The sequence below is a fragment of the Mizuhopecten yessoensis genome, unplaced genomic scaffold (genome assembly GCF_002113885.1).
Source record: "Mizuhopecten yessoensis strain PY_sf001 unplaced genomic scaffold, ASM211388v2 scaffold1957, whole genome shotgun sequence".
Classification (NCBI taxonomy): domain Eukaryota; kingdom Metazoa; phylum Mollusca; class Bivalvia; order Pectinida; family Pectinidae; genus Mizuhopecten; species Mizuhopecten yessoensis.
In genome coordinates, this window is record NW_018404306.1 from 376007 (window position 1) to 401225 (window position 25219).

The 25219-nt window shown below is 37.9% G+C and overlaps 1 protein-coding gene across 8 annotated transcripts in view; it reads left to right on the forward strand.

The window, feature by feature from the left end:
- LOC110443300 (focal adhesion kinase 1-like) overlaps positions 1-18319 on the forward strand; it is a 175113-nt gene extending 156794 nt beyond the window's left edge. For all 8 annotated transcript variants that reach the window (XM_021487482.1, XM_021487499.1, XM_021487448.1 and 5 more), the window contains 6 exons: positions 1684-1836; positions 4654-4822; positions 7008-7063; positions 10510-10650; positions 16883-16963; positions 17366-18319. In XM_021487482.1, the coding sequence (XP_021343157.1) occupies positions 1684-1836; positions 4654-4822; positions 7008-7063; positions 10510-10650; positions 16883-16963; positions 17366-17569 (804 nt within the window). In that variant the 3' untranslated portion in view covers positions 17570-18319. The remainder of the gene's footprint in view (positions 1-1683; positions 1837-4653; positions 4823-7007; positions 7064-10509; positions 10651-16882; positions 16964-17365) is intronic.
- Positions 18320-25219: the final 6900 nt, after the last annotated feature.

Here is a 25219-nt window from a genome sequence, read left to right on the forward strand (position 1 = left end):
AGTTTGTTTAAATGTATGACCTTGAATCATATTCAAGGTCACAAGGAGCAAATATGTTTAAAATATTTCAACAACTTGTTCTGAATAACCAAAAGGCTCAGGATGTTGATATTTAGTTAGTAGCATATGCTGGGATCAAGGACTACTATGTTTGTTAAAGTGAATGACTTTGACTTATATTCAAGGTCACAGGGGTCAAATTTGTTTAAAACCTTTAAACAACCTCTTATGAATAACCATGGGTCCCAGGATGTTTATACTGTGCAAGTTGCATCCTGAGATGAAAGGCTATACGATGTGTTCAACATAATGACTTTGTTCGACTTTCAATCACAGGGGTGAAATGTTTCAAAAAAAATTAATACTGATATTTTGCCTGTAGCTTTATTTTAGATCACTTTTAAGGTTACAAGTGTGAGTTTTATACCAGGTGAGCGATGCAGGCCCATTGGGCCTCTTGTTGTATAAATGGAGGGTATGGTCCCCCTGGGGGCAGAGGGGCAGGGCCAAATAGGGGGAAAGTAGGTTAATCTTTAAAAATCTTCTTCTTCTCAACCAATAGAAGGATTTTGACAAAATTTGTTCTAGAGCATCTTTGGACAAAGGAGACTCAAGTTTGTATAAATGGAGGGTGTGGCCCCTCTGGGGGCATAGGGGCGGGGCCCAATAGGGGAAATAGAGAAAAATATTTTCTCTTCTGTAAAAATGAAGGGATTTAAACCAAATGTGGTCTGAAGCATGCTTAGGGAAAAAAAACTCAATTTGTTCAATTTGTATAAAAAGGTGCTCATGTGAGGAACATGGAAACTCATTTTCTTGGTGTCTTTCCCACCAAAACAGATTTATATGTAGTTCTTCTTGCAACTTTGTTTCTTGTACTCCTTTGATAAACTATTAAGGCCCCTGGGGCTCTTGTTAGAAAATCCTTGTCTGCGCTCTAGCGGCTTCATTCCTTCAGGGATTTTGATCAAACTTCATACAATTACATAGGACCATAATATCTCGGACAAGTTCGAGTTTCACAGTTGTCTGGTCAAAGTCAAGGTCACCGTTACTATTTTCTTGTATTATTAGCCCACCTGCCCGAAGGTGCCTCAAATATGTTTAAATCTTTCAGTGACTTGTTCTAAATATTCAAAAGGTCCAGGGTAATGATATTTGGCCAGAAGCATGCTGGGACAGAATGCTATAAACTTTGTTCAACTTAATGACCTTGTATGACTTTCAAGGTCACAGGCGTCATATGTTTGAAACATTTTATAGATTCTAATGAATCGAACACATATATTTTGCCTGTAGCTCTATATTAGTCCACTTCTAATACAAATGTATTACAACTGTGAGATTAATATCAGGTGAGCGATTCAGGCCCATTGGGCCTCTTGTTATAAATCATTACAGTGTTATAGCTAGCGGGGGCCGGTAGGGGACATGTATTGCTTAAGCAATACTCAGTATGCTTGTTATTTCAGTCTGTTTATTTTATAAATAGTACTTACTATGCATAATATTATAGGTTGTTTGTATCGCAGGATTGTCAGAATTTGAAATGTGATATTGTATGTTGGATTATGTATACGTTGTGTGTCTTGGAGGTTTGTCCGACTTAAAACTGATAGTGCATGTGTTGATATGTGTACAGTTTGTATGTAGAGTTTGCCATTTTTGTTATGTCTTGTACAGGACTTCGACTTTCACACATCAGAAGGAGTACCACGGGCACACATAAACCATGATGAGGTAGTAGATCCAAAAGTATTGGAGGAACGATTGCAGCAACAACAGCGACAGCTTCATGAGGATGCCAAGTGGTTAGAAGCCTCTGAAACAAAACTGGTTAGTGTTGTAATTGTTACATATGGCTCGAAGAATTTAAATAAAATTTTGCAGGAGATATTTGGGATTCCGATTTGAAAAGAATAAGGGTCTTGCATTTCTCGGGGAAAGAAAAAGACGACATTTTGGGCATTTAAAAAAAGTTTCTAAGAAACCTACAGTTTGATTTGCTTTTTCTGAAAAACCGGCAGGCCAAAAGTAATGATATTTTGACTTGGCCAAAAACTTGCTGGCGTTGAGTGCTACAAATTGTGCGAAAAAAATACTCTGACCTATACATTCAAGGTCACGGGGGTTAAATATGTTTAATCTCTTAAACGACTTCTCCTAACAAACAGAAAGACATAAAGTCATGATATTACGCCAGTTACTTGCTTGCATGGTCAAATTTGTCAAAACAACCAAATTAATTCTGAACAATGAAAAGACCCTCAAGTCATATTTAGCCAATAACTTGCTGATCATGACATTAAGTACTACAACATACATGTATGCGAAAATAAGTTATCTTGACCTATATTCAAGGTAAGTGTTGTCCAAATTTATTTAATTTCAACAGATTTTATTGACTTTGTATATGTCAATTAGGATTGGACATCAGTCTAGGCCAATTTGATTAAACACTCGAAACAACTCCAGCTTGTTGGCATGAAGTGAAATTAAATTGGAGAAAAGAAGTAACCTTGGCATTTAAGGTTATAGGTGTCAAATTTGCTTAAACACTTAGTTACTGTTTGTAAATAACTGCAAGGTTTAGAGTCATGATATTTGTTCTACATAGTAGCTTGCTTGAATGGAGAGGTACAAAAAGTTGTGAAAAGAAATAATCATATATTCAAGATTCAAATTTGTTTAATACTTAAGTGACTCCTGCTGAAAAACCAAAAGGCTAAGGATCATATTTGGTCAGAAGTTTGTTAGCATGGAGTGCTAAAAATTTAAAACGAAAGGCCACATTAATCGGGTGAGCATCTTCAGACCCTTCTGGCCTCTTTTTATTTCATATTTCATAATGCATTTCCATCACATTACAATTAGACCATTATTAGCTCACCTGGCCCGAAGGTCTCACGTTTCCGCCTTGGGAGGGGGTAAACTTTACTATAGTTTATATAGGGAAATCACATTTTGGACCAACATTTATTTGATCATTCACTTGGCCCTTCTGGCCAAGTGAGCTTATCCCATGGCGCAGCGTCTGTCAACTTGTTCCTTTAAAACGCTACTAGTCCTGAACGGCTCACAGGATTTTGACCAAATTTGGTCTGTAGCATCATTGGCCGAAGGGTTCTCAGTTTTTATAAACGGAGGGTATGGTCCCCCTGGGGGCAGAAGGGCAGGGCCAAATAGGGGGAAAATAGGTAAATCTTTAAAAATTTGACCAAATTTGTCCTAGAGCATCTTTGGACAAAGAAGACTCAAGTTTGTATAAACGAAGCTTGTGGCCCCTCTGGGGGCGGAGGGGCAGGGCCCAATAGGGGAATTAGAGGATTTTTTTCCCCTACTATACAAGTGAAAGGATTTAAACCAAATGCAGTCTGAAGCATGATTAGGGACGAAAGAATCAATTTTGTATAAACTGAGGTGTGTGGGCCCCCTTCTTTGGGGCAGATGGTTGGGGCCCAATAGGGGAAATAGAGGAAAACATCAAAGATCCTTCTCCTTTTATACTGATGAAGGGATTTTGACCAAATTTTGTCTGGAGCATCATTGGTCAAAAGGCACTCAGTTTTGTATAAATGGAGGGCATGGAAACTCATTTTCTTGGTGTCTTTCCCACCAAAACAGATTTATATGTAGTTCTTCTTGCAACTTTGTTTCTTGTACTCCTTTGATAAACCTGTATTGTACTCAGCAGGTTTTAAATTGAAAAATAAAATACCAGGTGAGCTATTAAGGCCCCTGCATGGGCCTCTTGTTATATTCAGTGCCCAGGTGACCATTCAGTGATATGTAATGATACAATTTTCACAAATCTGTCATGCAGATTGTCTATCTACTAATGCTCTGGCAAAGTTAAATCATAAACACATTTTCAGTTCTGTTTATCAATGGATAAATTGATAAACAAGTCAAATGAACATGAAATTAAAGACATGAAACATGCAAAGTCATGCTATTTGGCCGGAAGCTTTGTTGGTAAGAGCCCGAAAAAGCGAAATTTACCTTGACCTACTTTCAAGGTCACTGGGGTCAAATATGTCAAACACTTAAAACAACTTCTTCTGAAGAACTGAAAGGTATAAAATCTTCATATTGGGCTGGTAGCTTCTTTTGATGGAGCAGGATAAAGTTTGAGAATGAAAATGACCCTGTCCTACTTTCAAGGTCACTGGGGTCAAATCTGTCAAACACTTCATATGAAGAACTGATAGGTAAAGATTTTTAATATTTCACTGGTAGCTACTTGGAATGGCTCAACAAATTTTGAGAATGAAAATGACCATGACCTAAGTTCAAAGTTGACAGTATAATATTTAATGACAATATTTTGTTATGACATCTTAATTATCAAGGCAAGTGATACAGGCACTCTGGGCATCTTGTTACTTCATTCAACTGAACATTATGAATCCATTTATGTTAGCTTGGAAGTTCAGAATTTGAATATTTAAAAATGTATTTCAGTTTAAAAACAAGTCTTCATCACCAGGTTTTAAATGAAAGATGATAAATATCATATGGTGGAATAGCTAAATTGCTCAAGAGGTTTAAAATATGAATGTTAGCTAACCTGATAGAATATCAGTATCTAACTGTTAACATGTGATATGTTCGAATAGTGACATATGGCAATGAATCTGTTATGTTTTACAGGGCAGGGATAAGTGGCAACCGTCTGGCCTGAAGCCTGATGTAGGTAGTAAAGAGAACTCACCACCACAGCCTGCAATACCACAGCCCCCCACCCCACAGCCAACAGCAGAGGTGCAGACTCGACCAACCAATACATACTCCAGCACCTCCAGTAATAGCCATGCCTCCAGTAAGTACATGATGATGGATTGGTCAAAAGCTTTTGTAAGGAAAGTATATAGTATTATAAAAGATAAACCCTTGGTATCAAGAGACACAATGGTTATTCTTGGTATAGAGACAATTCAGAAAATACAAAGTTGGTATCAACAATAGACACTTGGTCAACACATTGAGAAGTAAAATGAACATTGCAAGAGAGATTGAATCTCCTTGAAAGGTTATCTCCTTTGTTTTGTGGAATTCTATTCAAAAGTCATTTTTAGCTCACCTAGCCCGAAAACACTAACATGCTGGGATAAAGGGCTACCAAGTTTGTTCAAACAAATGACCTTTACTTATATTCAAGGACACAGGGGTCAAATATGTTTAAAACCTTTTAACAACCTCTTTTGAATAACCAAGAGGCCTAGGATAATGATATTTGGTCAGTAACATGATGTGATGAAGGGCTACCAAGTTTGTTGAAGCAAATGACCTTTACCAATTTTCAAGGTCACAGGGGTCAAATATGTTTAAATCATTAAATGACTTGTTCTGAATATTTAGCCAGAAGTATGCTGGGACGGAAGGCTATAAATTCTGTTCAACTTAATGTCCTTGTTCGACTTTCAAGGTCACAGGCATCATCTGTTTAAATCATTTAATAGATTCAAATGAATCGAACACAGATATTTTGACTGTAGATGTATATTAGTCCATACGTGCGAGATTAATACCAGGTGAGTGATTCAGGCCCATTGGGCCCTTTGTTATATTTTGCGAGTAGCATGCTGGGATGAAGGGCTACATAGTTTGTTCAAATGAATAACCTTGACTTGAAGTCAAGGTCACAGGGGCTACATATGTTCAAAACCTTTTAACAAATTCTTCTCAATATCGAAGAGGCCTACGGTGATGTTATTTGGCCAGTAGCATGCTGGGATGAAGGGCTAACAAGTTTGTTCAAATGAATAATCTAGACAAATATTTAAGGTCACAGGGGTCAAATATGTTTAAAACCTTTAAACAAGTTCTTCTGAATAACCAAAAGGCCTAGGATGATGCTTTTTGGCCAGTAGCATGATGTGATGAAGATTCTAACAAGTTTGTTCAAATGAACAACCTTGACTTATTTTCAAGGTCATATATGTTAAAATATTTGAACGACTTCTTCTGAATAACCAAGAGACCTAGTGTTATTAGGTCACCTGAGACAAAGTCTCAAGTGACCTATTGCGATCGCCTTTTGTCCGCCGGCGTCCGGCGTGCATCAGTAAACAATTCACATTTTCGACTTCTTCTCCCAAACCCCTGAACCAATTTCAATGAAATTTTCTCAAGACCCAGATATGGTAGAATCAAATACTCTTCACAGGTGGAAGGGTCTTAAGGTGCTTAACCAAAATTGTGAATTTCTTGACCCTGGAGTCTCACGTTTCCCTCTTGGGAGGGGGTCAACTTTACTATAGTTTATATAGGGAAATCACATTTTGGACCAACATTTGTTTAATTTTCATTGGAAGTAATTCAATTTAGGTTAGCATTATCAGTATTAGGTAGCAGTTTGATAGTATGCACATATAAGCCCTGACTGACCCCCAGGGGCTGATGGGTGGGGCCAAAAAGGGTTGAATTGATTGAAATTTCAAAAATCTTCTTCTCAAAGACCAAGATATGGTAGAATCAAACACTCTTCATAGATGGAAGGATCTTAAGGTTTATGACCCCAGGGTCTCANGCAAATGATACTTTGAATATTACATGTTAATAACTTGATTAGAATTATAACCCTGAGTTGACAGTTTGATACTTTGATTTTTTTTAGCCAGCCCTACCCCCAAGGGCTGTAGGGTGGGGCCCAAAGGAGTCAGTGTGCTAAAATTTCTTGTTTAGAATCAGAGGTGCTAATTTTAAATACTTTTCAGTCTTGAATCTGTATGCTAGATATTGAATAAGGTGGTTTTATTGTTTTTTGTCACTTTGAATAATACTTCTGTTCATGTTTTAATGTTTTAAAAACAAAAATCAACTCTCTGTATAAATATATCAGAACTCGGGTGACCGTTAAGGCCCATGGGCCTCTTGTTTATTTTTTTATACCGAAGTTTGTCTATTGGCTAATAAGGGGAGACATATGTTTTTGTTCACAAAAACAAAACTCTAGTTAATATAAAGTATATTCACTAGTAATTTGTATTATATTGATTTTCTAGGTGGCAGTAGAAGCAGTGTAAACAGTGATCCAGAGATGCCATCTCCAACCAGCAAGGTATCGCTTACTTACATTGCCTTAATATTTCTCAGTTTTTAGCTCACCTGCCCGAAGGACTCGCAACAAAGTTTGTGCATGCAAATGACATCAACCTACTTTCAAGGTCACAGGGATCAAATAGGGCAAAAACTGTAAAAATCTTCTTTTTAAGAACTGAAAGGTTTTAGAATCTTAATATTTGGCTGAAAAGTTGTGAATTGAAATGACCTTGACATACTTAAAAGGTCAAAAGGGTAAAAAATGTCAAACACTTAAAAAGACTTCTGAAGATCAGAAAGGCATAGCTTCTTAATATTTGGCTGGTAGTGTCCTGAGATGGAAACCGTCAAAGTTTTCAAATGGCAATGACCTTTACCTACTTTCAAGGTCACAGGCGTCAAAAATGTAAAAAAAAATAATCAAATAACCTCTTCTGATGAACTTACAGGCATATAATCTTAATGTTTGGTTGGTAGTGTCCTGGGATAGAGAATGAAAATGACCCTGACCTACTTTTAAGGTCACAAGCTTAACTACTTTGCTTGTACTAATAGGGCAAATGCTTAAAACAACTTAAAAAAGAGGCATATCATCATAATATTGGTCTGGTAGCTTCCTGGGATGGGTTTCTTAGCGCCTTCCCTGGCAACACCTTTTTTTTCTAGCTTTACTGTTCCCCCCAGGTGAGGAAGGCAATGGGTTCTGTCTTGAGGCCGGGACATACGTACCAGTCATTAAAATGGTAGTAGTGATTTCCCTGCTTAAGTTCAGCATTAAGGGGAATGGCAACAACTGTATCACCCGTTGTCAGTATAATGTGACCGGGCGGAATGCTGTTCTGGGTGCCTACAGCATAGTAAGTATATCAGTGAGATAGCACTATAAAGTCGGCATCAGATTCGTGCTATCACAAGGAGGCACATACACAACATACCCTGTCTCCGGCACACACACACACACACACACACACATGCATGCATTTACAACACACATGGAGGTACGTCCTTAAGGATGTACTCTTCTGAGGTTTGAGTCACGTTCAAGTCTCGTTTTGATCTTGTGTAACAGGTTTTTGTAATATTTATCAAATTATGATAGGTTTAATAGCAAACACACATCTGAAAAACATGTCAAAAAACTAGATGTCTGTTGTGTGTAAAAAAAAATTAACAAGAATTTGAAAAAAAATGACCAATTTCGCGGCCATTTTGAAAAAGTGTATTTATGTGAATTTCTTGCGCTTCACAAAGGGCAAAATTTCACCTTTTTTGACACTAGATTAATCACTTAAATTGTCGTTGTGTCACCATTTTTAAATGTAGCAGGTTCAATTTTGCTGTACAACTTTATAATGTTCAATACGATTATAATAATATGCAAAAAAGTAGTTATATATTATTAGTAAAAAAAAATCCTATTAGGGTAACTGAAGCACTTTTGATTTTTGACCCCGAAAAAGGTGAAAAATAACACAAATAATAATGGGACAAAAAAAGAAGCACACCGACCCCCCATTTTTGTGGCTGTTTTAGAAAGAGAAACACATTTTCTTTTGATTCATTGAATACCAAAAAAAGTTTAATACAGGATTTTTTTTATATCGAGCGTTAAATCTGCAAAAAATGGTGAAAAAATTTGCATTTTTCATTAAAAAAATAAGGGGTAGGGGTAACTAAAATCGCATTTCTGAGTAAAATGAATAAGATTAAGAAATTTTACTTCTATAATTTAAAAGAAAATAATATTTTTATCAATTCTACAAACATTCATACATATCTGATAACACACTTGGAAGAAATTGTATGAATTTGTTCTGCAAATGGTCAAACCCCGAAAATTCACCTAAAATCACCTATTGTGTTAAATTGGTTTCTTTGACCGATCATAGCACAAAAACGAACACACGGACATATATATTTTTTTGCATTTTCTACTATGCCATTATCTCCTTTTTCCAAAAATCAATATAAGAAAAAAAGTTTAATACAGGAATTTTTTGACTTCTCAGAGGTGTACATCCTTGAGTGATTTGGTTTGGTTTGGTTTAATTTTGTTTAACGTCCTATTAACAGCTAAGTTCATTTAAGGACGTGCCACCATGTGTGTAGTGTATGCGTGCTTGCGTGTGTGTATGCAGGAGACCGGGTATGTTGGCGTGCTTGCCTCCTTGTGATAGTGCAGATCTGATGCCGACTTTATAGTGCTATTTCAATGAAATACCATGCCGAAGGCACCCAGAACAGCATTCCGCCCAGTCACATTATACTGACAACGGGTGAACCAGTTGTTACCATTCCCCTAAATGCTGAATGTTAAGCAGGGAATAACAACTACCATTTATAAGGACTTTGGTGTGTCCCGGCCTTGGAACATAACCCATTGCCTTCCTTACCTAGGCGAACGCTCAACATTAAGGCTAAAAGTGAGGTGTTTACAAGCAAGGTGCTAGGAAATAAAAGGTAGCTAGAAGTAGAAATTAAGATTAAGATCCCATATATTGCAATGGGTGCATCAGATTTATTTTGGTCGCTTTTGTGTCCCCAAATAGAGGACACAAATCCCCAATTCTACAGGGGGTTGCCACATTAGTCGCCTCCTATGATACATGCTGTGGGTAACAGCAGGTGTATTCTTTTCCCGATCCCCCACCTGCAGGGGTGGCCTTAAATGACCTTAGCTGTTAAAAGGACATAAAACCTTATAAACCCAAACCAATCCCGAGATGGAGCCAAACAAAGCTTGTGCATTAAAATGACCACGACCTTCTTTCAAGGTCACAAAGGGCAAATAAGGCAAAAACTGCAAACAACTTTGAATGACTTTGTTAGACTTTCAAGCTAGTTAAGGTAACTGGGGTTAAATGTGTTAAAATCTAGAGCGATTGGTAAGGATATTTATCCTGTAGCTTAATTAAGACTCATTAAATATATATTCAGCTTAAAAGTATAAGAATAATAGCAGGTGAGCGATGCATGTCCTCTGGGCCTCTTGTTTTAAGCCCGAGTCGTTACTGTAATGATATAATACTGAAGAATGATTTTGTGTAATTGAAAATGGAACATATAGCTTACATCACCAACACAATTCTGTGTATATGCCAGGGCTTAAACCCTGTCCCCAACACATGATTTTTACAACCTGGTGAAAATGTATCTTCCGTCCCTTTTGATGACAAGGAGAGTCAATCTATTGTGTACACTTAATTTTAAGAATTTCCAAATACAAGTTTGTAATAAAAATATTAAAATACAGATTTGTAATAAAATTATTAAAATGTAGTTTTGTAATATGAAATATCCAAAATAAGATTTGTTATTTTAAAATAATCAGTAATAGATATGTAATAAAGATATCCAAATATGGATTTGTATTTAAACTATCCAAACACAGATTTCTGTGAATTTCTCCAGAGGAATGTCTTGATTCAATTAATCAAAACTTTTTAATTTTTATCCAAAACCTAGATGGATGCTGCTATTCAGCAAGAACTAGACAGGAATGATGACCACGTTTATGAGAATACAACGAATGTAGTGCGATCTGTGATGTCACTGACCAGGGTAGCACCCTCAATAAGGCCTGATGAATATGTTGACTTAGTTAAGGTACAGTATTTATAGAAATGCTTATGCACTTCACAGATTGTAAAGTTTGTTTCCCTTATAGAGTACACATAATGATGATTATAAGATTTTTTTGGCTGTTTAACTTACAGTGATCTCCAGCATTTCAGCTCTGACAACTATGATAGAACATGATAGAAAATTAATATTTCAAAAATCTTCTTATCCACACTCAGATGTACTACATACAGTACAGTCAATTTTTCTACATGGATGGAAAGATCATCAGGGGCTTTATTTAAATTGCTGGAAATTATGCAAACCTAGTCAGAATCATCTTTTGTGGAAGTGGGTATCAAATTCTTGAATTGGAATTCTTGCCCCAACCCCAGGGGCCAGTACGGAGCCCCAAAGGGAAAGTTAGCCAGTATAACTTTATATAGTCTCAGAAAAGACTTATTCGAACTTGGTATGATTAAATTGAAGTTAAATTGTATCAGAAAGTAAGGTCCTGACCTATTTTCCTGTTTTTAAAGTTATTTTCCATTGGCAATATGACAAGTATTGTATTTCACTTTGTTTACATGCTGATTTCCACATTACACATCTCAACAATGAAATTAAGCAACCTCTAGTATAACTCAGGTGACCATTAAGGCCCTTTGGCTTCTTGTTTATTTTATTCTCAAAAAAAACTGGGTATTTTGGATTAATGTAAAGACTGTCGGCCCATTTGAGTAAATAAACAGGAGATCCCAGTGGGATCTTGGCACCAGTATCTTCATTTGTTCTGTGTCAGTTTAATCTTTTCTCTTATCTGTTTACCTCGCAGCCATCTTGCTCTTCTGATCAGTCTCAAACATTAACATGCATAATTAGGGAACCTACATATTTAATTTGACAAAAATCCTTCCAATACTTTCTGAGAAAATAGCAATAGAAAAACTTAAACTGTAACAAAATGGCCGTCTGGCCGCCATCTTGGTTTTCAGATCAGTCCAAAATTTCTATATACATAACTAAGAACCAAGAGGAACCATCATGTGAATTTGAGAAAGATTCCGCAAATACTTTTTGAGAAATAAAGCTAACAATCTTTTACTTCCAAATTCATTATGTTTTCTCTTCAGTCCTAAATTTTTATTTGCATCACTATGGACAATAGCAAACCTTCATGTGAAATTTGAGGAAGATCCAATAAGAAATAGCGCTAACAAACTTAACCTCTCAAATTAAAGATGGCTGCCTGTCGGCCATCTTGATATTTTTATCAGTCCCATAATTTGATATGCGTAACTAAGGACTAAGTGGAGCCTTCATGTGAAATTTGAGAAAGACCTATCCAACACTTTCTAAGAAAAAGCGCTAACAAATTTGAACTCTCAATTCAAGGTGGCTGCCTGTTGGCCATCTTGGTTTTGTGATCAGTCCCAAAAATTCAGTATGCATAACAAGGGGCCATTGGGAACCGGCATTTGAGAAAGATTTCTTCAGTTCTCTGAGAAATAGTGCTACCAAAAAGTGTTTATGGACGGGCGGAATGACAGATAGACCACAGACAGAAGATGCTTTGAATAGATCATGGGCTAAAAAGTGTTTTCCATTCTGGATAATTGAAAAGACTATCGGGGCATACGGGGTAAGGAAAAAAGCACGAGGCATTCCTGGTTGATGAAAAGATCATGTATTATTTGCTCACCTGCCCGAACGCCTAGGGTGATGATATTTGACCAGAAGCAAACTGGGATGAAGGGTTACCAAGTTTGTTCAAATGAATGACCTTCACTTATATTCAAGGGGCACATGGGTCAATTGTCTAAAAAAACACTTTTAAACAACTTCTTCTGAATAACCAAAAGGCCCCGGATGTTTATATTTGGCCAGTAGCATGCCGGGATCAAGGGCTACCAAGATTGTTCAAATAAATGACCTTGACCCACTTTCAAGGTCACAGGGGTAAAATGTCTTAAAAACTTCAAACAACTTCTTCTCAATAACCAAAAGGCCCAGGGTACTGATATTGGGCCTGTAGCATGCTGGGATAAAGGGCTACCAAGTTTGTTCAAATGAATGACCTTGACACACTTTCAAGATAACTGGGGTCAGATGTCTTAAAAACTTCAAACAACTTCTTCTCAATAACCAAAAGGCCCAGGGTACTGATATTGGGCCTGTAGCATGCTGGGATAAAGGGCTACCAAGTTTGTTCAAATGAATGACCTTGACCAATTTTCAAGGTTACATGGGTCAAATGTCTTAAAATCTTCAAACAACTTCTGTTCAATAACCAAAAGGCCAAGAGTACTGATATTGGGCCTGTTGCATGCTGGGATGATCGGCTACCATGTTTGTTCAAATGGATGACCTTGACCCACTTTCAAGGTCACTGGGGTCAGATGTCTTAAAATCTTCAAACTACTTCTTCTCAATAACTAAAAGGCCCAGGGTACTGATATCGGGCCTGTAGCATGCTGGAATGAAGGGCTACCAAGTTTGTTCAAATGAATGACCTTGACTAATTGTCAAGGTCACATGGGTCAAATGTCTTAAAATCTTCAAAACAACTTCTGTTCAATAACCAAAAGGCCCAGGTTACTGATATTGGGCCTGTAGCATGCTGGGATAAAGCACTACCAAGTTTGTTAAAATGAATGACCTTGATCCACTTTCAACCTAATGTCCTTGTTCGACAATCAAGGTCACAGGCGTCATATGTTTAAATCTTTTAATAGGTTCTTATGAAATCTTAAGATTACAAGTGTGAGATTAATACCAGGTGAGCGATGCAGGCCCATTGGGCCTCTTGTTTTAAGTTATGACCCAGGGACTATGTCTCTACGGGTGGGGCTAGACCATAGACCATGTGCATTGAAGCAAATGTGCATTCTTCTCTTTATACTCAGCAATTGTATATATGGTTATAAAGTGGGAATCTCAACCAAGTAATAAACCTTTTTTGACCCTACTCCTTAGCCCGAGGGGTCAGCCCCACCATTTGTACAATTTTGAATCCCTGCCTCCCATGAATGCTTTTGATAAAATATGATTGATATGCAGTGCATAGTTCTACAGAAGAAGTTGTTTGTAGCAGTATAGCCAAATTGCCCCCTTTTGGGCCTGCCCCTCAGCCCCCTGGGGGGTCAGCCACACCATTTGTACAATTTTGAATCCTTGCCTCCCATGAATGCTTTTGTCAAATATGATTGATATCCAGTACATAGTCTACAGAAGAAGTTGTTTGTAGCAATATAGCCAAATTGCCCCTTTTTTGCCCCGACCCTCTGGGGGGTCAGCCCTACGATTTGTACAATTTTGAATCCCCACCACCTAGGGATGCTGCCAGTCAAATATGGTTGATATCCATTACTGAGTTCCAGAGAAGAAGTCCCTTAAAGCAATAAAGCCAAATTGCCCCCTTTTGGCCCTGCCCCTCAGCCCCTTGTGGGGTCAGCCCCATTATTTGTACAATTTTGAATCCCCACCACCTAGGGATGCTGCCAGTCAAATATGGTTGATATCCATTACTGAGTTCCAGAGAAGAAGTCCCTTAAAGCAATAAAGCCAAATTGCCCCCTTTTGGCCCTGCCCCTCAGCCTCTTGTGGGGTCAGCCCCACGATTTGTACAATTTTGAATCCCCACCACCTAGGGATGCTGCCAGTCAAATATGGTTGATATCCATTTCTTAGTTCCAGAGAAGAAGTCGCTTAAAGCAATAAAGCCAAATTGCCCCCTTTTGGCCCTGCCCCCCAGCCCCTTGTGGGGTCAGCCCCATTATTTGTACAATTTTGAATCCCCACCACCTAGGGATGCTTCCAGTCAAATTAAGTTAAATTCCAATCAGTGGTTAAGAAGAAGTCGTTTAAAGCAATTGTTGACGTACAGACGACAGACGCCACGGTATGGCATAAGGACCAGGTGAGCTAATTAAGGGCTACCAAGTTTGTTCAAACAAATGACCTTCACCCATTTTCAAGGTCACAGCGGTCAAATATGTTTAAAACCTTTAAACAACTTCTTCTCACTAACCATGAGGCCTAAGATGATGGTATTTGGTCAGTAGCATGCTGACTTAAAGGGCAACCCAGTTTGTTCTAACGAATGCTTGACATATATTCATGGTCGCAGGGGTGAAATATGTTTAAAATCTTTAAACAACTTCTTCTGAATTATTAAGAGGCCTAGGGTTTTGATATTTTGCCAGTTAGATGCTGGGATGAAGGGCGACCAAATTTGTTTAAATGGATGACCTTAGCTCATATTCGAGGTCACAGGGATCAAATGTGTTTCAATCTTTAAATGACATGTTCTGAATATTCAAAAGGTCCAGGGTAATGATATTTAGCCAGAAGCATGCTGAGACAAAAGGCTACAAAACTCTGTTCAACTTAATGTCCTTGTCGACTTTCAAGGTCAGAGGCTTCATATGTTTAAATCATTTAATAGATTCTAATGAATCAAACACAGATATTTTGCCTGTAGCTGTATATTGGTCCACTTTTAAGATTACAAATGTGAGATAAATACCAGGTGAGCGATTCAAGCCCATTGGGCCTCTTATTTATTTGTAGCTTTATTTTAGATCAATTTTAATGTTACAAGTGTGAGATTAATAACAGGTGAGCGATGTAGGCACATTGGGCCTCTTGTATTCAAGTTAACAGGGGTCAAATATGTGTAAAATCTTAAATCGACTTCTCCTGAATAACCATGAGGCCCAGAATGTTGATATTTGATCAGTAGCATACTAGGATGAAGGGCTACCAAGTGTGATCACTGGGCATTCCGAGTAATAACAATAAAAGCATTTGGCATTCTTGGTGTATTAAGACTATCAGGGCATTCCAGGGAACATGAAACCATCAGGTCATTCATAGCTTGTATATGCAATTGCCAACTGCATTCAGTAAGTGTATTGTAACAATGTGAAAATTAGGTAAGAAATAACAAGAGATCCCAGAGGGATCTTGGCGCCCACCTTTGTACCATCTTCATTAGTTCTTTGTCAGTTCGATCTTTTCTCTTCTTTTCTAATCTGTTTGATCGAGTCATGTTAACAGTAAATGCACCTTGAGGTAACTTTTGATCTAAACTTAATACTGATGTGTATGAAAGCCAACCTTCAAAGTGAGTTTGTCATTTCACATATTTACTAGTACAGTACTTAAATTAAGTGAAAGAAATAGAATCGATCATTGCAATATGAGAAAGATCTGTTTAGTTCTTCTTTAAATCCATTTTGTTTTTATGATCAGTCTCAAAATATAACATGCACAACAAGAGATCAAGGGGAACCTACATATAAAATTTGAAAAAAAGATCCCTCCCATACTTCCCGAGAAATAGCGATAAGAAACTTTCACTATCAAAATCCAAGATGGCTGCCTGTCGGCCATGTTGTTTATCCGATCAGTCTCTAAAATTGCCCTGCACAGCTAGGACCAAGGGGAACCTACATATAAAATTTGAGAAAGATCCCTCTGATACTTCCCAAAAAATAGCGATAACAAACTTTCTATATCTAAATAAAAGATGGCTGCCTCTCGGCCATGTTGTTTATCCAATCAGTCTCAAAAAATGCCCTGCACAGCTAAAATCCAAGGGGAACCTACATATAAAATTTGAGAAACATCCCTCTGATACTTCCCGAGAAATAGTGATAACAAACTTTCTTAATCAAAATCAAAGATGGCTGCCTGTCGGCCATGTTGTTTATCCGATCAGTCTCAAAAGTTGCCCTGCACAGCTAAGGACCAAGGGGAACCTGCATATAAAATTTGAGAAAGAACCCTCAAGTACTTCTTGAGAAATACGGATAACAAACTTTCACTATCAAAATCCAAGATGGCTGCCTGTTGGCCATGTTGTTTATCCGATCAGTCTCAAAATTTGCCCTGCACAGCTTTGGACTAAGCAGGAACTTACATATAAAATTTGAGAAAGTTCCCTCTGGTACTTCTTGGGAAATAGCGATAACAAACTTTCAATATCAAAATCCAAGATGGCTGCCTGTCGGCCATGTTGTTTATCCGATCAGTCTCAAAAGTTGCCCTGCACAGCTAAGGACCAAGGGGAACCTGCACATAAAATTTGAGAAAGATCCCTCTGGTACTTCTTGAGAAATTCCGATAACAAGAATTGTTTAAGAACGGACCACGGACGCAGGGTGATTTGAATAGCCCACCTTCAGATGATGGTGGGCTAAAAACAACTGCAAGGGCATATAAAACTCTTAGTGTTGCTTTAACAATGTTTCATGTTGTTGTGTTGTTGCAGGATACTGGAATACAACTACGAGGACTTCTAACCAGTGCTGACGACTTTACAGCAACTGTTCCCAAGGGACAGGATACTGAGGTAAGCTGTTAGTTTACTTTGTGAAATGATAGACTTTATGAAAGCCTCTTTTCATTGTAGTGTTATTTTTGTAGCAAGTTGTATCAGGAATTTGTGATTGAAATACAACAGTGCTGTTCATGTACTCATAAAACTATAGTCTCAACTGCAAATTCAGCATTGTGCGCATATATGATATAAAATACTGCATAAGTACAAGGCTTGTAACATACAGTTTTAGCATGAAACAATACTGTCAAGCTTAAAAGAAGAAAAGGAATTTGATTTGATTAACAGTTAACTTTTAAAAAGAGTGTGAATTCTATGTTGAATTACAGCTAGGAAACTAGTATATCTATAATTGACTCAAAGTTTGATTATAAATTAAAGTTCCATTACTTATTGTTGATATTTTGTTATTAGATTCAGATGGCACAGAAAGTTTTGTCAACAGACATGGCATCGCTGATCAACTCCATGAAACTTGCTCAACAATATAGATCAACAGCATTAGAGAGTGAATACAGGAAAGGAATGCTCAAAGCTGCTCATGTTTTAGCAATGGACTCTAAAAACCTTCTGGATGTTGTGGACAGAACTCGGCTGAAAATGCTTGCTCTAAGCTGATCCCAGGTGAGGCAGCGTCTGCCCAATAGCCTACACACCATGGTTTTGTTGTTGTTGTAATGGAGTGAAGGCTTTCTTGGATGGCGCCTGCCCACCATTTCTGTAAGGGAGAAAGTGACTAAAAGATTTTGTGCAATATTGTAATTATATATAAAAGTCATATGATGTTCGTGTACGAATATGACATACAACTGTAGAATTTTATCAGCTGCTTTTGTCACATGACCTACATGAGAAATAGGCAGTGCATTACATAGGGTGAAACAGGCCTGATGATGTCTCGTGAACTGAAACCCAGCTGATGGCTGCAGGTCCTTTGGATAAAACTCTAGTGGTTGAATGTTGATCCTGTAGCTGAACCTTGTGCGATGACTGCAGGTCAAGGTGATGAATTCCTTTCCTTTTACAAAAATTGTTTCATAAGGACATCATTGAAAATATTTAAAAATATTGTCAGACACTGTCTTTAACAGATATGTACAACTTTGACAGGTATGACGCAGCAGGTATTGATGTATGATACAGCCTGATGGTTGGCTGGGTAGACTGTAAAGGGTACGGTAAATGAGATGATATACACGGCCAGGCTGTACTAGTATTCTGTAACATGTGTTTTACCTGTTACTAAATTATTAATTTTCTATAACTGATGTCAAGTATAATAGTAAGACTGTATCACAAATCCTATTTAAATGCTGTATTTGTTATTTAATGAAACAAGAATAAAGCAAGAAATGATTACAAAGAAATTAAAAATTTGTCACTTATCCTTTATATGATTAATGTTCATCGACGCACATGATGGAAAGGCCAATTGTATTAACAAGATGTTAATAATCTGGAAAAAAAATACCAGTGTTTTTGAACTTTTAAGTGGAAAGTGGAAAACTCATATTGGAGAATTACATCTCTTTCAAGTATGCCCACCTGTTCATTATTAAAGTGTATCGAGTACAGCTTAACCACACCTCGGAACATCACGACTCTTGAACCTGTGTTTTTAGCTCACCTGGTACAAAGTGCTGATGAGACTATAGCGTGGGGTCTGTCCATCCGTCAAATTCCTTTCAAAATATTTCTAAACAGCCAGTATGCCTAAGGTGAAGGGCTGCCAAGGTCAGTGGTTTTTCTCCGAAACTCCAGCTTTCCTCCACCACCAAAACTTGGCTCGTCCTTAAATGACCATAGCTGTTAATAAGACGTAAATCACAAACCAAACCAAGTTTGTTCAAATGAATGACCATGACACAATTTCAAGTCCACAAGGGTCAAATGTGTATAATTGTATATAGACAAGGTTTGTTTAAAGATACAATAGAGCTGTCACAATAAATTGAATCACTGACCTGGATAATAAAGCAACCATGGAAAATTATTCTTGTTACACAATACTGCAGCTATTTCCAATTATTGTCTGTCTTTCAGCAACATCTGTCCCTCATTAGATCCCTCCTTTCTGCACCAATGAATTAGGGTGGATTAACCTCAATGGTATTGTTATCGCCTTTTGTCCGGCGGCTGCCGTCATGCGTCCATAAACAATTTACATTTTCGACTTCTTCTCCAAAACCCCTGAACCAATTTCAATGAAATTATGCAGAAACCTTCCATGGCCAAAGGTCAACAAAAATAGTGGCCGATTTGGTCCCCAGCCCCCAGGGGCCTGAGGGGTGGGGCCAAAAAGGGTCACATTGACTAAAATTTCAAACATCTTCTTCTCAAGACCCAGATATGGTAGAATCAAATACTCTTCATAGATGGAAGGGTCTTAAGGTGCTTTACCAAAATTGTGAATTTCTGACCCTGGGGTATCACGTTTCCCCCTGGGGAGGGGGTAAACTTTACTATAGTTTATATAGGGAAATCACATTTTGGACCAACATTTGTTTAGTTTCCATTGGAAGTAATTCAATTTAGGTTAGCATTATCAGTATGAGGTAGCAGTTTGATAGTATGCACATATCAGCCCTGACTAACCCCCAAGAGTATTTGATTCTACCATATCTGGGTCTTGAGAAGAAGATTTTTGAAATTTCAGTCAATTCGACCTTTTTTGGCCCCTCCCATTAGCCCCGGGGGGTCAGTCAGGGCTCATATGTGCATACCATCAAACTGCTACCCAATACTGATAATGATTACCCAAATTGAATTATTCCAAAATGTGATTTCCCTATATAAACTATAGTAAAGTTTACCCCCTCCCCAGTGGGAAACGTGAGGCCCAAGGGTCATGAAATTCACAATTTTGGTAAAGCACCTTAAGACCCTTCCATCTATGAAGAGTATTTGATTCTACCATATCTGGGTCTTGAGAAGAAGATTTTTGAAATTTCAGTCAATTCAACCCTTTTTGGCCCCACCGTTCATAATTGTGAATTTCTGACCAAGTTTGAAAAAAATCCATCCACTGGTTCTTGAGAAGTTGAAAATGTAAAAAGTTTTCGGACGACGGACGGAAAGCGATTAGAATAGGTCACTTGAGCAAAGCTCAGGTGACCTAAAAAGTTGACAGAGAACGACAGACGCTGCACCATGGCTTATACCCATAAGCACACTTGTCATTCGGGCAGGTGAGCTATTAAAACTTATAATTCTTACATAATTAGAAGTGCTTTCAATGACAGATTAACTCATATTATGGCCAGGGATATTTTTAACAGGGGATCCAAACCTCAAATTCACCTATTGGGCCCGCACATCAGCTTCCAGAGGGGCCACCCCCACCGTTTATACAAAATTGAGTCCCCTTTGCCCAAAGATGCTCCAGGCCCCATTTGGATAAAATCCTTTCTAAGGTACAGAAGAACAAAGATTTTAAAGGCTTAAACCTCTAATTCCCCTATTGGACCCCGCCCCTCAGCACCCAGGGCATTCATAGACTATATGAATGCCAACTGAATTTGATAGGATTATATAGTGGCAATACCATACGATGGTAAATTTACAAAATTGAATCCACATTGCCCAAAAAGGCTTCAGGCGAATTTTTCGTCAAAATCAATACAGCTGTTCAGGACGAGTAGCGTTTTAATGGAAAAGTTGACTGTCGGAAGCCCGGTACGACATAAGCTCACCATGGTCCTTTGGAACATCTCGCATACAGGCATTTTGTATTGTGTCGCAAAACAGTAAATATAGCTGTGTTGCAATATTTTTCAATTTTGTTTTAGTTTTATGACTGCAAGTTCTTTAAACTTTAAAAATAGGCACTGTTGAACAGGTGCATAAAACGCCAGCAGCATGCTTGATATAACAGAAATACAACCTAGGTTCTCATTTATGACAAATTACGAAACAGTACAGCAAGTAATGGTCAATGTTTGGCATAGCAGCCATACATATCAGAAATATGTCTTCTTTATACATGTTGTAACCCGAAGCATATCATTATATTGATTCCAGGTCATAATCCAAAGTTTGCAGGCATGGCAATGTGACATTTTGAAAGTGTGTCGGGCCTTAATTCTAACTTTTGCAGGGATCTGTGTCGCATTATAGAATTGCTCCCTGGGACCCAAGGGAATGTCATGACCTTGACCCAAGCTCATATTTCTAAGGGTAAGGTTGTGGAGCAACGGTGTCTTGAAATTGTGTCCTGTAGACCGACAGATGGGTGGACAAATCCATAGCACATGTATATTGAGGCATAAATACAACTACAAATGTAAAAATAAATGGTGTGTATGTCATAAAGTGGCAACAATTATATTGAGATTGAATCAAAAGAAATTAGGTGAGCTAACAAGGTGTGCACAAATGTCCATTCATGGATGGAACAAATCAATACCACCATCAAAGGATCTTAAATAGATCTTCAAAAGATTTTTTCATTTTCCTTACAGGTACTATTACCCATACCCAAAATCCAAAACAGAAATCTAATACATTAATTTAAACCTCCTTACGTTACATGTCATTTGCCATTATGAAAAATGTTTTTGTAGAAGAGTTGCATAACTATATGCAAAATGATAACACGAAGGCCCAGAGGGCCTGTATCACTCACCTAGATATGTCTAAAGTACTTGATATGAAGAAAAGATATAGCACTCCATGGTAGGTACTGTACGTACGCATGAAATTTAAGGAAGATCCATCCAGTACTTCTGTAGATATAGCGAAAACAAACTTCAAATGTCAAAATAAAAGATGGTGGCCTTCGTGGTATTCTTGTTTTAATGAATACACCCTAATAGTATACGTAGGAACAGGCACTTCTAGGTACCTTGATGGAGACAAAATTGGGATAAAATCCCATAATCCCAATGTAGAAGAAGGGGGGGGGGGGGGGGGGGGGGGGACGGACATACTGCCCTTGCCAACCGTTTATAAAATTGAGTCCCTTTGGCCTGAGGATGCTTTTCAGACTAAATTAGGATAAAATCCCTTAATCCTTAGAACTTTCATCCGGAGGATAACGAATACCCCCCACAGATGCTAGTAGTTTATAGTGACCTTGACATTGGGGTTTCCTGACAAGTGTTTTTACATAAAGGACCACAACTCCCTTAAAAAGTGTTGGAATCTGAAATCAAAATGCTGGTGGACAACTCTATAATATACTTATCATTCAAGTGTAATTTCAATAAAATTTGCCTATTAGTTAAGATGCAGTTTTCCGGACAAGTTACTGTGGACAACACGCATCCAGACAGGGTGATTCCAGTATACCCCGGGTCCCTAACTTCGTTGCGGAGGGTATAAAAAGTTTTACCTTTATTCCACCTATTGGGCCCCACTCCTCTGCCCCCAAGGGAGCCACACTCACAGTTAATACAAAATTGAGTCCCCTTGGCCTAAGGATGCTCCAGACCAAATTGGGATGAAATGGTAGAAGAAGATTTTTTTAGGTTTACCTCAATTTTCTCTATTTGGACCCAACGGGCGCAACACCCACTGTTTATACAAAATTGAGTGCCCTTGGCCTAAGGATGCTCCAGACCAAATTTAGTGACGGACGACAGTCGCTGCATCATGGCATAAGCACACTTGCCCTTCAGGCAGGTGAGCTAAAAACTTATAATTCTTACATAATAAGAAATGCTGTACAGATATTTTTAACAAGAATTCCACGGAAGTGGATGTGTCGCCTGCGCAGGAAGCTGGGAGATTGTGCTTAGCACTGCATGAAGTTTGAGTTTGATCGGCCCAAGGAAAGTTATCGCACGAAAACAGATTTTCTATCTATAGTAACAGTGACTTTGACCTTCGGACCTGAAAAGTAATCCCAAGCAAGCACTTGGTAAGGAAGCACTGCATGAAAGTTTGAGTTTGATCGGCCCAAGGAAACTCAAGTTATCGCACGAAAACAGATTTTCTATTTATAGTAACAGTGACCTTGCCCTTTGACATTCGGACCTGAAAAGCAATCCCAAGCAAGCACTTTTGGTAAGAAAGCAATGCATGAAGTTTGAGTTTGATCGGCCCAAGGAAACTCAAGTTATCAAGTTACCACGAAAACCTCTGCGCGGCCGCCGCCGACATAGCAATACCTATGTGTCACAAGCTTTTCGCAGGCGACACAAAAATGGGATCAAGGGGGGACATACATATAAAATATTGATAACTTCAAGATGACTGTCTTTTCGCTATCCTGTTTTTAGGTCACCTGAGCGTTAACATTTTACATTTTCAACTTAAGAAGGCTCCACCCTTTCGCAATTAGCCAGCAGAATTCAATGAAAGTTTCACATAATGGTTATCTCACTATGTAGAGTTGATTTTATGAAAATCTAAGCATTCCGATAAACTGGGGATTTTTTTTGTAAAAAATACTGAAAAAAGGATTCTTTGTCAAATTCAACACTTTCACATTTTTTGAGCGTGTGGCATTGTTCAAAACTATAACAACAATAAAACAAGAGGCCCAATGGGCCTGCATCACTCACCTGGTACTAATCTCAAAAGTGGACTAAAATACAGCTACAGGCAAAATATTAGTGATTGATTCATAAGAACCTATTAAAAGATTTCAACATATGACTCCTGTGACCTTGAATGTCAAACAAGGACATTACGTTGAAAATGGGTCAAGGTCATTCATTTGAGGAACTTGGTAGCCCTTCATTCAGCATGCTACAGGCCCAATATCAGTACCCTAGGCCTTTTGGTTATTGATAAGAAGTTGTTTAAAGTAAAATATTGACGCAGGACACCAGACGCTGCACCACAACATAAGCTCACCTGGCCCAAGGGCTAATAATGAAAAGAAACATTGCTAATCAACCCTACAAATATTTCATTTATCATAAAATATCTACAACATGTTACAATAAGCGTTTTTTATAGAAATTGTATGGATAAAAGTTACTAAATACAAGCTAATAGCAAACAGGACACATAGCTTCATACAAAAAGAATGAAAAATTGAACCAAATACAGTCTTTATAATAAATTTATTTAACATTTTACAATAATTTTGATCGAGGTGAGAGTTGTCTACCTTGAAAAAAATCGGAACTTTTTGCAGAGGGATAGAATTTATACAATGACACTTATTTTCTTTACTATACTAAAAACGACGGAAATAATTTAAATTACTATATTTAATTGTCAATTTACTGTTCTTTTATGGAACAAATTTAATCTCAATCATGTACACTTTGGACATCATTCCATAGCCCGCTTACGCATGGTATATAATTAACATGTCAGGTACATATGTAACCATAGGCTATCCCATGGTATGCCGTTATTACGTGCACGCACATGCACTTGCATTTCATAGGGATCTTGATATTTTACACTATTTTCACAGAGTTATTGTAATTGCATTTGTGAACCGATTTATCTGACAGAGCATAACTCGCTCGACAACAAAAGTCGTAGCGACCAAGAGCTTATGAACTACTGTTAGCACTTGATACGTACAGGTGAGGTCGGTAAACAAAACACATCAGTCTGCATTCCATGCGCCTCATATACGATCTTCTTGAAGTCGTCTGATCGTCTGTCAGTGTTTTCCCGTGAGTTAATTAATGTCTTTGTATCATAAGCTTTATTTCTGAAGTACGTGTGCTTACACATTTCCAAGTTAAGTCTCGATATCGGGTGTTGACATATCATCGTCACGCACGTGTACTATTGTTTACCATAATTTACACTACGGTAATGGAATGCCCGATACGCAATACGGAAATGACGACAGGAAAATACGACAAGAAAAACATGTGTATTACGATGGGTGGGAAGTCCTTAAGCTGAAATACTGTCAAAAGGATTTCATTGATACTTCATGGTAATTTTACTGACAAGTCCCTGACCAAAATGTGTTATTTTTCGGGTCGATCAGAAATCCAATATGGCCACCACGGCAGCCATTTTGAACAAGAGGCCCATGGGCCTTAAAGGTCACCTGATATATTTATACAGAGAGTTGATTTTGTTTTTAACATGAACAGAAATATTATTCAAAGTGACAAAAAACAATAAAACCACCTTACTCAATATCTAGCATACAGATTTCAGACTAAAAAGGATTTGAAACTAGCACCTCTGATTCTTAACAAGGAAAATGATGAAATTTTAGCACACTGACTCCTTTGAGCCCCACCCTACAGCCCTTGGGGGTAGGGCTGGCTCAAAATTTTCAAAGTATCAAACTGTCAATTCAAGGTTATAATTCCAATCAAGTTATTAACATGTAATATT